The 13,655-nt window shown below is 45.0% G+C and overlaps 1 protein-coding gene across 1 annotated transcript; it reads right to left on the bottom strand.

Annotated features, from left to right (window-relative positions):
* Positions 1-8,034: 8,034 nt before the first annotated feature.
* Positions 8,035-13,349, bottom strand: LOC118254481 (ovomucoid). The gene is made up of 8 exons (XM_035559733.1): positions 13,301-13,349; positions 12,304-12,323; positions 11,446-11,582; positions 10,852-10,909; positions 10,422-10,558; positions 9,651-9,711; positions 8,542-8,651; positions 8,035-8,080 (listed from the first exon to the last, which is right to left on the bottom strand). Exons 1-8 carry the CDS (start codon positions 13,347-13,349, stop codon positions 8,035-8,037), a joined length of 618 nt encoding a protein of 205 aa, XP_035415626.1.
* Between the last annotated feature and the right edge of the window lie 306 nt (positions 13,350-13,655).

The raw sequence follows: 13,655 nt of genomic DNA on the forward strand, positions 1-13,655 counted from the left end.
AAAATACTTCTTGAGTTGAATATAGTCACGAAAGGAAGCGAGGGACAGAACACATTTGTGTTTTAGAAGAAGCCTGATACATGCACGTGGCTTAAAAGCAGCCTGAGTTTTAAATAGAAAATCAGAATTGTTTTTCTTATTATCCTGGGAGATGTTCAAGTCTTGGCATGGGCACATAAAATCATAAAAATGTTGCTGAAAGTGCAAGGGAACCGCAATCACAAAATAGAGCTTGCAGGCTTTGGCCTGTTCGTGTCAATGAAATCATTTTCCTGAAAAATAAATGAGTAATGTTCTTTGGATCTCATTCACAAATATCAAGAGTTGAAGGGTTCATTTAAAAGCTGTTTCTGTTGTATTCTTAGCATCCTGAGTGACGTGACTGTCAAACTTCTTGAACTGATCATAAGCATATTTGGAAGGCAAGCAGTAATCACAGAAGCATTAATATTGATTTTTCTCCAGGGACAAGAACGCCTAAGCTGAAAATGTTTCCTCAGAACCCATACCAGCCATCAGAGGAGATGGCACCTGCTGGCTCTGCAGCACTTGGTGAGGCTGCAGGAATACAGTCCATCAGCTCTTCGGCTCTACGACCCCAGACCCTGCACCACCACCTCTAGGTCTGAAAGCCCAAATTACCAAAAACCATGCTGCTTCTCTGGTTTCCTCTTCTCTCAGCCTGAAGCAAGAAATCACACTGGTCTCTCAGGGCTTTTTTATATGGTGGGGAATGGTGTCATTCTCTTGTGTGGCCAGCACCTGCCCTTTGACTAACAAGCTCCACCTGGGAGACCCCCTCTGATCCGCTTGCTGCTTCTGAAGGCCTGGGTAGGCAGGTAGGACAGCGCTGGAACTGCTCCTGTCCCCTCTTCCTCCAGCGATTTGTGCGAGGACAGAGTCTTGCTACAGGGTTGATGAGAAAGGATAGGAGCTAATTGGCAGCAGCCAGGGCAGGGCAGCAGGAGCTGCTGGGCGAGGTGTGACGTGGGATTGCACAAGGAGCTCGATTAATAAGAAACAGAAGGGAATGGGACAGAAGTAATTGCCGAGCAGCAGATGGGTTGACACAGGCATTAGGAACAGTGAAAAACAACTGTCTCAATACATTTGGAGGAGGGAGCTTCAGGGAATGTCATACACATGTTGCAAATGGGAAGAGGAGAGTGAAGTCACCTGTCAAAATCCCTGTGGGATATGCAAGTTTCATGATGGTGGGTTCAATAAAGTGAATTTGAGCATAGGATTATTTCTAGCCTTTTTTCTATGATATGAGATCCACAGAAAAGGTTAAATAAAACACTTCCTGCTATTTCAAGTTCTTAGATGGTCCAGGTTTTTAGTCAAGAAGGTTGTGGCCACATGAATGGGATAAACACTGGTAGTTACATGATGCGTCCCCCTTGTGTTAAGGTAAATTTCCAACAAATCTGTAAATTCTACCCAATTTCTAATCCAAAATTATGTCATCCCATAACAGTGATACTTCCCAGGAATCTTTTCCTCTGGTCTTGAGATTCCCTACCTCAAACAAATCCACAATCTACCACGACCTAAAAAAATCTTCATTAATTTTCCCTGCTTTAGTTTAAAACTTGTCACAGGCTTCACTTGGCTACAAAAAGAAATAATATTTTTCAATTTGGGGGGGGGGGGGGAACCCCAAAAAGCTGGATGTTTGGAGGCGAGCGCTCTGCAGTCCCGAACGCAGAACTGCTGCAGGCCGAATGCAAAGCGCAGTGCTCGCACCCACTGCTGCGGTGCCCCACGCAGGATCTAACAAAACAGAGTGCTGTTACCAGAGCCGTGCACACGGGGGCAGGACTACATCTCCTATGAGATCAGGAATTCAATTTTGGAGCAAGCAAAGCCCCTGCTCTCAGCCGCACTCTTGTAACATTTCTCCTCGCAGCTCAGCTATCTGATTGCTGCCTGCAAAGCTCCTGCCGTTTAAGCACAGATGATATCACAGGCAGGAAGGGTGTCTGGAATAATTTGTCTGTCTGGGAGCCGTACGCTTACAGCAGGGCGCTGAGGATCCAGCTCCTCACATCCAAATTCCTCGGCGAGTCCCAGCTCGGTCTCACTGCAGCAGCTCTGACACAGCCAGCCCCCCAGACGGCATCACCAAGCAATTTTCTTTCAAAACATTTTATTTTTCCCCACATTGAGGAAGAACACAGTAACAAACCGTTTATGCCGATGAAGCCTTGGAGAAAAACTGCGTTAAGAGCAAGGTCTAGACTGGCCTGAGGTGTGCTTTGGCCAGCAACAAGTAGGATAATACACTAAAAGAGAAGTGTTGATATAAAATAGAGCAGAACCAAATAACTAAATGCAACGTGTTAATCAGTTTGTAGGGCAATTGAATGGCATTTCCTAAATTCACAAACATCAGATAATGGCACAGAGGGCTGAGGTACCACTCAAAGAATTGTACCATAAAACACCTTGGCAGGCAATGTTTCCTGCCTTGAATTTCCTGGAGGGAGAGTTAGATTAGTAATGGTGAGAGGATATTGTGTTGTTGTGGCAGGATTTTATTGAGCAGCAACAAAAAAATCATTTTCAACAGTGCTTGTGGAAGAGTCTCGTCTTGCTTGCCATCCTGCAGAGCTGCCCATGGTGCAGAGGGTCAGGGGTGATGCTGGGGTCCTGCTGTGCCCCCTGCCACCTCCTCAGAAGTGCTGCATGCCAGAGCTCCATGTCAGGATGGAGGATTTGTCCCCATTCATTACTGCTCACAGTCACCCCTCAGTTGCCTGGGTTAACCTACTTAGTGGGCATGGCCCCTGGAAGATGCTCTCTGAAGACCACTGGGATCCTGAGAGCAGCTGGGAGCTCCACTTGGCACTGAGACAGCATAGCTCCTCGGGGGCCCTCTTTAACTTCATCTTCACCTTCATTCTCCTCCTCCTCCTCCTCCTCCTCCTCTCTGCTGCTCCCCAGAAAGAACGACAAGCAATGGGGCTGGTGATCTCTTACCTGACTCCCTTGTGCAGCAGAGGGGACAAACAGGAGCACGGTGCCTGCCACACACACCCCCAGCACTGCCACCGCACTGTCGTGGTCCTCAGCATTGCCCTTGGCACCAAAACACCTCCCCGCACCTGGACGTCCCTCCCCCGGGAGGGACATCCCAGCCCCAGGAAGGGGCTTGGTACTGAGTTATTGCACATAATCACGTCTTCTGGAAATAAATCGTCTCCCTCCAGAGAGCTGCTCTGTCTGGTCTCTGGAAAGTGGCACGTTGTCATTTAAGATCATTAACTATTTGGCTGTGAGACTGCTGCCTGTACAGCCCGCTGCACTGCCGGCACTTCGCTGGTAATGAATAATAAATTAACGCTATGACTCTGAGCCCTTCCTTTCATCAGCCAAGATTTCCAGAGGCCCAAGAATCTCAAAGGATCCTCTACAAGTGGCAGCTGATGCAATTACCTACAGGCAGCAGCTAAGTGGTGGGTGAGGTGCCGAAACGGGCTGCGGAAGCTCCCGCTCGCAGTCCTCTGAACATCACCCGCACCCCGACGAGTGTCAAAAGCACGAACGCAGGCAGGCAGGTGCCCCCTGCCTGGGGAAACATCCCATCCTGCTGCTCCGGGAGGCACAGAAAGTGGCTGCCAAAAGGCTTCCCCCACCTACAGGTGTGTCCTACCCCACTTCCACAGGGGGAAATGCAGCTGGGAAGTGCCCTTCTTCACCACCTCTCTCCTCAGCTGCTAGGGAGGCAGTGAGTGTCTGTACAGGATGCCCTTAGCAGGATAAATCCACTGGAGCATTGCACCAGGTTGCATCCCCAGCTCTGGTTGTCTTTAGGAAATCTGGGTGAAGGCCCTCAGAGAAACTCATTGCCTTCAGAGATGGAGCTGATTTCTTTGTAGATCAGACAATGCATTCTCTCTCCCTTTAATTTACCCATTAATACCCACACCCCAGGACTGTTGCAGTGAAATAATCACACAACATCTTAAGAAAAAAAAACATCATGAGACATATTATTAAAACAAGACGTAAATGCTGAAGGGCTGTTGTTGTTGTTTGTTTATTTGTTTTATTGGGCAAAGTTTCATTTCAGACTTTATCAGGAGATCTCAAAGTTCAGGATGAGGTTTTAGGGCAGCCTCTGCCATAGGGAATACTCCCATGGAGGAGTCTCCTGTCTGAGCTGGAGCCTGGTGAGGTGTTAGCACTCTCGAAGGTACAGCAACCTGAGAGTCCGACGGCTTCTCCTGCAGAGAAAGGAAGCAGTACCCCAGAGAAAGAATGTCTGCACTTTTGCTGTTCATCCCCCGCCTCTGGTAAAGGATACATCACAGAGGAACTTAACTAAATCTGAACATTCTCAAAGCTATTCCAGCTCTTTCCTCTTATTGCTAACATTCAAAGACAAGATAAAGACTTAATTTAAAAGAAGAACAAATAGTCTGTAGGAAATAGATTTTATTTGCTGGACGAGAGCTCTTCAGCAAATTACTTAACAGGGAAATGGAGATCTCTGCTAAATGTTACTTATGTTACTTCTATATACCTGAAAGAAGGAAATTCCTAATAGTTCTCCCAAATTAAAAAATAAAAATAAATAAATAAATAAAAGGAATAATTACTCTTGCTAGTAGGAGAACAGGAAAACACGAAATAAAACAACTTTACTTCTCCAACCAGTCCCCAAGACAGATTAGTTAGGTTAAGCTCAGTTGGTTCACCATTTAGTTAGTGAAGAGATTTATTTTCATACATACAGAAATGCATTGCAGAATAAACATTTGTTGGCATATGTTACACCATCAGACCCGCAGTGTGGGATGTACTCCAGCGTGCAGAAATTGCGGGGTACGACGTAGTTACTGCAGTAGCCCTGTAGATAGATGCAGTGTTGTGTTCACAAAAATGCCCTCAACAGCAGACTCGTAGGAAGGGTGATGTTATGAGACACCCCCACCGCCCCTGGGCTTCCCCCAGTACTGTCCATCAGCAGATGTCAAAAAAAAAAAAAAAGAAGCCTGGGGAGAGGGCAGGAACAGGGTGGTTTTTTCCTGCTGTGCCCTTTCAGTCTCTACTGATGTAAAGCCTGTGTAAATATCATAAACGCTGCTGCAGTAACCGTGACAATAACTTGGATGCCAACTGAATACTGCACTATTTTTTTTTTTTTGAAACTATCAGATGAAAATGGCAATTTCACCCAGTAATATCTGTGGCAAATATTGTTCAGACAGCTGGATGACTCAGGATTTTCAAATGCTCGATCACAATGCGATTAGTAATGATTTATATGGAAACTGCTTTCAGGAAAGAAATGATGGAAAAAAAATAGACAGCTCTGCCCCTTACCTTCAGTGCAACGGTATCTGGAAAAAAAAAAAAAGTCGAAGTATGACATTAATGCAATTCATCTCTTCTGTTAGTGTTGAAAGCTTTGAATGCATGTCCTGAATAAACAACTTTCAATTCAGTGGTTATTAGCAAGTGACTCTTAGACAAAAGGAATTTCAGGCAAAATTTTGTGCCATATTGGATGTTTACAACATTGGTTCTGTACTGTGATTTTTTTCAGGAGGGTTACAGCCTACATGGAAAAGGGTGTACAAAATGAAAGAAAAGAGAAAGTAATTTTCCATGATTCACAGGATGAACAAGGATATATACTCAAAGATAAGCACATTATTGAGGAAAACAGGGCCATAAAGCTGGCAGGTACATGGAGGCAGCTTCTTATATGCATTTCCATAATACTGCTTAAATAACAGGAGTATTTAGTGAGGTGTAACTCCTCTAAAGCTTCTACAACTGCTCAGGCTCTCAAACTGCCTCTCAGTTCAGGATGACTGCAAGAAATATTCACTGCCATTCAGGAAAATAATTTGTGATTCGGCAATGTTTCAGAGGTTAAACACTGGATGTCTGAGTCGCCGGGTGGTACAACGTACATGTCACCTCCTTCATTATGCATAAACTAGCACCGAGCGCAGAGCTGTTCCCACAGTTGTTCTTACCCACTCAGTTCTGTTGCTAAAATATTACCCCCTAAGTGATAGTCTTTGATGTCAAGTCTTTTCAACACCATCTCTCTAGGAGTAAATAAGTCCTTGTAGAATGAAGCTTCTTCCAGTTTGAGGATGTTTTTGTGTTTTTAAAGGCAGCCAGCACTTAGTGAAGCACAGAGCAGGAGGCAGCAAAGCCACTCACCTGGGCAGCAGCAAAGGGCAAGAGCCAGCAGCACCACCACGCCTGCTGTCCTCATGGTGGCTGGGGCGTCTGTCCACCTTTTCCTCTGTGAATGCAGCCCTAATGCTGCCCTCAGATCGTAATCATGCACATACGTGTGTGTGTGCGTGCGTTCGCATCTGTCTTATCCACCCTTATTCTGAAATAACATTCTTGGTCTGTTGTCAGGGTCGTAAATCTTGATGATACTTAGCAGAGGTAAGCCGTGCTGTAAGCCATAAAGAATGCTTCTTTATCAACAGGAATCACAAGAAGTTTAAATACGTTAGATACGCCCTCTGTGTCATTATTTGAAGTGAAATATATGACAGGTGCCTTCTGAAGGACCATGGAAAATTCCTGTGGGCAGAAGAACAACTGTACAAACCCAAAGAGAAAATGCTGTCAGATTTCCTCTATGTGCACATTATCAGTGCTACACGCAGGGCTTTCTCACGAGCAAAATTTTGTTGATCTGAAATGAATGGCTTCCAGAATTAAAGGTCTTTTATTTTCATGCCTCACCCAATAAAGCATCATTAAACTGTAGTAAATCCAGGGAAACTGTGAACTGGGAGGTCAAGCAAGAGGGTGTCCCAGACACTGAAGGGAGTCCTTGGACTGGAGAAGCACATGAGAAACTTTTACAGGCATCTGCAAAGAAGCAACAATTGCTATTTTCCCTAAAAACCATTAGCATCGTGGGTTAGATTTGCAGCAGCAGACTGATAGCCTGATGATGACAGAACAAAGCCTGTAGCCTGGATCCCAGAAAACTTTAATCCAGACTGGAAATCTGTGCTTCATCCATCTGCCCATCTCAACATAAATCCTTTGTTTTACCACCAAAGCATCCTTTTTCTGAATGACCTCATTCCACCAAGGAAAAGGAACACTTATGGGAGACATTACACTTTAGAAGGGATATGCCCAATTTATTTATGTTTCTCTTGTGTGGATCAAAAACCCACCAATTCAATACACCAACAAAGGACAAAAGCAAAATAATTTTCACAGACAATGTACCAATGGCAGAGGTCACACTCTTAAAACCAGAAGTGTATTTTGTCCTTGAATTGCAAAAACTTCTTGGACTGGCAAGGGGCATGATGCTATTAAGAACTGAGAAGACAAGGAGACAGGAGTAGGAACAAGCTTAAAGAGTACATTTATTTTAAAATATGTGGAATAAAATTCCAAGATGAGGGAAAAATCTAGAAAAATGTCATTTGGAGGTCCCAGAAAAACAGGCAGGGCCCACTCACATGACTGAAAAATATGGGCTTTGCTACGCCTTTGGGTAATGGCTGTGCTCAGGAGGTCAGGCATCATCTCTGGGCTTGCCCATCACCAGGCTGAACTGCTTTGCTGGTGATGCCTGCATGGGGAAAGCGCACTAGAAATACCTTAGTAGAGATCAGCTAGCATCACCAGTTCAGAACAGTATTTCAACTGTCTAAAAAGGGTCTGAACACTAATGTAGTCAGACTATCATTTATGTGCAAAGTCACACAGCTGAGGTTTATGCATCTGTATTTAATTTTCTGCCTTTTACGACAGTGAGGGGAGCAAGATGTTGTTCTTGTTATATCCCAGAGCTATGAGCATGGAACATATTCAGCCTGGCATCATCATTCAACAAATCAGAAGAAAACATTGCATGAGACAGAGCATTAAACATGACAAAGAAATGTTGCTGATTTAGTTTATTGAGAAAGAAAATCAGGAGTGAGCTGAGTTCCCCAGAGGGCGAGATGAACTGAGGTGAGATCTCTAGCTGGGATTTGCCAGTGGGGATCCTGTGATGAATTCTCTCAGCGCTGATATTCAGCATTTTCCAAAATGGCTTAAAGTGAGAGTCCCATTGCTGTCCCTGAAAGTGGGGAGAGAAAAATGGATTAGACACAGAGTCCTGCGTGCTGTAATCTGTTCTTTCACTTGGCTTCTAGAGAAGACATTAGGATCCTGCCCCAGAGCCAAAAACTGGGGGACTCAGAGTCTCATTAGCTATTTGATTATGAAGTGAGTGAAATCATTTAACCCATTCTGAAAAATATTTGGGGGAACTGTAACGAAACTCCAAATTTAATTTTCTTTGCAATAAGCAAGAAAAACTCCATTCAGGTTAATTGTCTTCAAACCCTCCATACTAATAAACCAGACATAGCTCTTTGGACGCTCTGATAAAAAGAGCAGTAAAAACGAGCTGTTGATACAATGGCAGGTATTCTTTTCTGCCCCGAATGCCTGGTCAGCAAAGAACGCAGAAACCGTGCAAATTTGTGCCTGTAGGAGGCAGCCGACAACGCGAACGCGCCCCGCGGTTGCACTTACACGACTGCATTGCAGAAGTTGCACTTGTTGCCGTACGTTTTGTTGTCGGAGCCACAGAGAGGCATGTATTCCATCGTGCAGGCAGGTTTAGGGTAGTCGCTGCAGTCAACCTGCAGAACATGAAGTCTTAATGCGAAGGGTGGGAAGGAGTCGATAGCAGAAGGGCTTGAACCCCTAACCGCGGCTGCAGTGCTAACGATAGCGATCTAACTAAAAATAATTAACTTCCTTGCACGATCTGATATTGACTGAGGTGTGATTCTCCTATACCAGAATTTAATAATATAAAAATAGAGCATAATTTCCTGTTTAAGAGATGTATATCACAGTCTGACTGCTGCATTTCCAAGCTGCAGCAGCAGCTTGCTCACTGAACATGCCGTGCTTACAGTCACATTGCACCATGTTCCTGACCTGGCCAGGAAATTAAATGGAAAAATGCTGGTGTCTGGAGAAGAGACAGCACTGATACCTGTATAATGGTCCCATATCTCTCCAATAGGCTTAAAATATCAGCACTTAGCTAGATGCCATGGGAGTGGGATTTTGTTTCTTTGTGAAATGGGTACTACACTTGCTGAGGGGCACTGTAGTACAGGGGAAAAAAAGTTCATGGGTAGAGGAAGAGGCTGGAGAATTTCATGGGAGAGAAATCCATTGAGGCTCACTGACTGTACAGCAATCACACCTAGCTGAGTTCCATCACCTGAAAATAGCTGGAGGTTGGAATAGTGTTCAGGAATTTACTCACCCTACTTTTACTCTCTCCCACACAGTCCTTATGGCCCCTAAGAGTGAGCTCTGCATCAAGCCACCATGGGCTTGATGGCCCACTGGTCTGACCCTAAATGCCATTCTCTATTCTTACTCTCAGTTCTGCCTTGATGGACTATTTCTGCTGATGATCTTTTACTGATCCTTTCCTGTGCATTCACCCTCTTCCATTTTTGACATTAATGTGGATAACATGTATTGCATGTGCAGAAGACAAAATCTTCCCTGTGCTGAAGCATAAGTGATGCTCCTGATGCTATTACAAATACTGGCTGTGTTTCCACTGACATCAGTAGGACCAGAAGCTAACCCTTCATTAGGCAGCTCACACTTACTGTAGCAACTTCCTTCTTACATTTGCCGTCATACTTCTTGCCAACACTGGTCCCTTGCTCTCTGGGAAGAGAAAGATCCACGTTAGGGAACTCTGCCTGCATCCTGCTGTGCTACACTCCATGTCCCAGCAATGCTGATCAGCCACAGGTACAGGAGATGTCCAGCTTCAGCTGCTCACACTGCCTGAGACACCAACCCTGGAAGCACCCCTACCTCCCAAGCAAGCTCAGGGCTGGCCTCCAGGGGAGGCTGCCTTCAGCCATCCCCCACAGGACTTGGCCTGGATCCCCCCCAGACATGGGATGGTACCCAATGGTCCCAAAGACAGAAATGCTATTGTTCTGTGGCACTGGGTCAAAGTGTGAGATATAACTGGCAGGCCGTGGCATCACCTCTCGAGCGCTGCTCTTCTGCATGATGCAACGGGCAAGCGAGAGAACAGGGTGTTGGGGGAATCAGGAGCTAGGTTGTGTGACAATGCAGGTGCACCCTAAGTTAGCTGCTGTCCTCTGCAAGGCAGTATCTGCCACGCAGGCCCTTTTGATTTAGTTAAGAGAAGCATTCAGTCCTGTGTTAAGTCCCAACCCAGCCCTCTACTTCTCTCTCAAGATCAAAGGCACGGTTTTCTTTCTAATCACAAACGAAAACAGGGTCTAGGTATCAGGGAAAGAAGGGCTGGAGTCCAAGAGCCTTACAGAAGAGGCCTTAGTAGAAATCCCATGCCAGACTCACAGTTGCCTCCCCAGGCAGCTCTCACACGCAGTACTCACACGTTGTGCGCACACAGCATGCACTCATTGTCGTAGGTGACCCCGTCGGTGCCACAGACAGGGCTGAACATCTTGTTGCAGACTAACATCATTTTGCCTTCCTCATTTGTCATGTTAGGATATGTGCTGCAGTCAACCTGTTGAGGGAACATGCAACAAAGCGCCAGTGAGGGCTTGCTTGCAGGAAGCAAGTAGACCTGGAGAGCGCGTGCATCATTTGGCCTTCTGGGATGCCACCACTTCAGGAAAAATGCTTTTTTTGAGGGGTGTCATTACGATGAAAGTTCACCTGAGGATGACCAAGACAAGATTCTGACATATCATATGCTCTCTTATCTAGTGTTTGAATTATTTATTAGGCAAATCAATATGCAGCTTTGGCTGCACAGAAGATGAACCTGCCCCTTCCTTTGCCATTGATTTCACTTACAGGGACAGCTTCCTTGCATTCTCCATCATGGTCTTTGCTGATATTGGTTCCGTATTCTCTGGAGAAGGAAAAAACAAATATTAGGAAGTCCAGCAAAGACTTCTTGGTGCACCCTAGGTGCTGGGAATAAGTACCTAAGACAAGGAAGGGAGGGGAGGGCTGACTCTTTGCAATTTATCTGTGTATATACGCATTTGAGAAGGTAGTGCCGTCCTCCCTGACCAGCTGGCACTGAGTGGCTGGCAGGAATGTAAAGACCCTGAGACCTTTAGGACCATTTTGGATAGTTCAGAGTCGAGCATCTCTCCATCTTTTTGCTCCTTCTTGCTGGGATGAGATGTGCCCTAGGGGCTGTCATCTGGCTCATCCTCGAGATGGAGAAGAAAAGCCTGAATAAATTACACCAGCAGAAGAGACACAGTGACTAAAGCGATGTCTAGGCAACGGAGTGTCACGCAGTGCTACCCAAGCTCATTCCAAAGGAATTGACATAAGTGACACATGACAGATCACTGTTTGTTGGGAAGGGGTGCTACCAGAAGCCCCAAGAACCGCTGTCTGCTCGCAGGATGAGCTCCCCTACGCAGTACGCACATGTTGTAGGCACACAGCAGACACTCATTGCTGTACGTGACTCCATCGGTACCACAAATGGGGCTGAGGTCCTTGGTGCAGAGCAACACCTCTTTGCCTTCCTCATTCGTAGTGTTGGGAAACCTACTGCAGTCCACCTGTCAAAGGAATGAACAGCAACAGGATGGAGAAGGCATTTTATGATCATCTCTCATTTTGCACGTGGCAGCAACCAGATCCAGCCTCCCCACAGTGGGTTTATCACTGCCACAGCACAAATGTGTGTTGGTGTGTCATTCTGGGAACAGGCAAATCCTTCCTGCCGAGACCTCTCCATGCAGAGAGGGAGGAGGAGGAGGATGAAGAAGGGAGGGTTACAGCAATGCAGCCCCCCACAGGGATAAACCAGCAGGGATCTCTCATGCTTTCTAGGCATCATTTTGCACAGGCTGAGCATGGGTCCCTCACTCCCACATTCTCATGGCCCCTCCAGTGCATTTCCATTAATACTCTTTCTTTCTCAACACACACGGACAGTTTTAATCAAAGGAACAAGTCTAAAGACCTGGCATTTGGAAGCTGGAAAGTGTCACAGTATTTTGTTCTTTCAGTAGGTTGTTTTGGGGTAGTTTCTGGTACCATAGTCTATTGACATCAGTTTAGAACCGGTCACATATGACCAGCTTAAAGCTTAGACCAGTTTAGAGTTGGTCAGAAATGAATTAATCCAACAATTTTATATTACTACTGCATTATTAATATACAGCATAGATGTAGAGCGCAGAACAGCATAAATTTAATATTTTACACTGTAGGATCTGATTATAGCAACACTAATTAAGTAAGGGAAGAAAAAAAAGAAAAAAATCTCCTACTCACCTCAACCCCAAAGGCAGCATCTAGGAAAAAAAGAACAGAGGCAAAAAAAAAGTGAAACAAAGCCAATGTGATCAATAATATCTTCGTTAATTGGAAATCTAGATGTAAAATTCCAACACAGAGGACCAAACTGAGTGATTTCCACTGACTGGTTTCCTGAACTAAGTAAACCATGTATGACTTTTTAAAAATGGTGATAAGTATAATTGTTTCTTATTGCTGACTGATTAAAGGTGTTTTTGAATAGCTTTGTTCTTTTCTTTTTCTTTTAAAGAGATAGGTAGACTTATTAATTGAAAAAAAGAATAGCTTTTCCTTCCTTATCTTTTTACACATCCGTTCTGACCCTAGAAAACAGCTATTGCATATCTGAAAAGAAACCTGAATCAATACAGATAAATGCAAATGCAAATAGTCACGTACAGGATAAGCAAACATATACAGCATCTGTTGTCAGGGATATACAATCTAAAGAAGCCGAGTGTAAAAAAAACAACACTTGTCTTTGATTTTGCAATTTCATGAGATGTAAATACATAAGGAGAACATCAGACTCGGGCTTGTTTGCATCTCTTGTTTCTCCATTAGCAGCAAAAGCATTGCAGGAAAGCTGCCAGGTTTCTACACAGAACTTGCCTGTACCATTAGAATATTTTTGTGACTAGTTGCTGGAGGTCTGACCACCTCATTGCGGCTGTGTTTCAAACATTTATCCACTCTTTATAATTGTGGAACAAGTGTAAGCACTGTAACAGTGCCAAGAGTGTAAAACGTGCAATAACATCTGTTAGGAGCACAGAACTCCAGACACCTAGCTACAACAGTGATCCGTTTAACACCATCGTGAAATCTACTCCTGCATCCTGTGAGATGCCAGTGCATCGAGGCAGCCTGGCTTTTTGTGGGAGAATCTATTTGATGGCCACTATCCTATTCTCTTAGAGATAGCCAGGACTCTCAGGTACGAAGCCTCTGCGGCACCCTGAGAGTTACTCACCTGGGAAGCAGCAAAGCACTAAAGACAACAGCACAAAGATGCCTGCCATGGTCGTGGTGGAAGTACTGCCTGCGTCCACAGGCTGCCCGCTGGTGCTCTGCTCCTGAGATGGTCTCTCCGAGGCGGGCTGCAAATATATACAAACGCAGTGTCTAAACTGTTCAGCTGTAACATGAAGCAACCAGCTGAATCTGTCACTGGTACAATGAGGCCGGTAATATTTATTGAGGTCTTGACCTCCAGGTAATGGTCTGCGTCTCCTAGGCAATTGATTTTGGCTGGACATTCGGTTAATAGCTTGAGACAAGTGTCACATGCTCTCATTGGTCAAAACCAAACAAACAGCCTTTTAGAC

This window comes from Cygnus atratus, chromosome 14 (genome assembly GCF_013377495.2).
Source record: "Cygnus atratus isolate AKBS03 ecotype Queensland, Australia chromosome 14, CAtr_DNAZoo_HiC_assembly, whole genome shotgun sequence".
In the NCBI taxonomy this organism is placed as follows: Eukaryota; Metazoa; Chordata; class Aves; order Anseriformes; family Anatidae; genus Cygnus; species Cygnus atratus.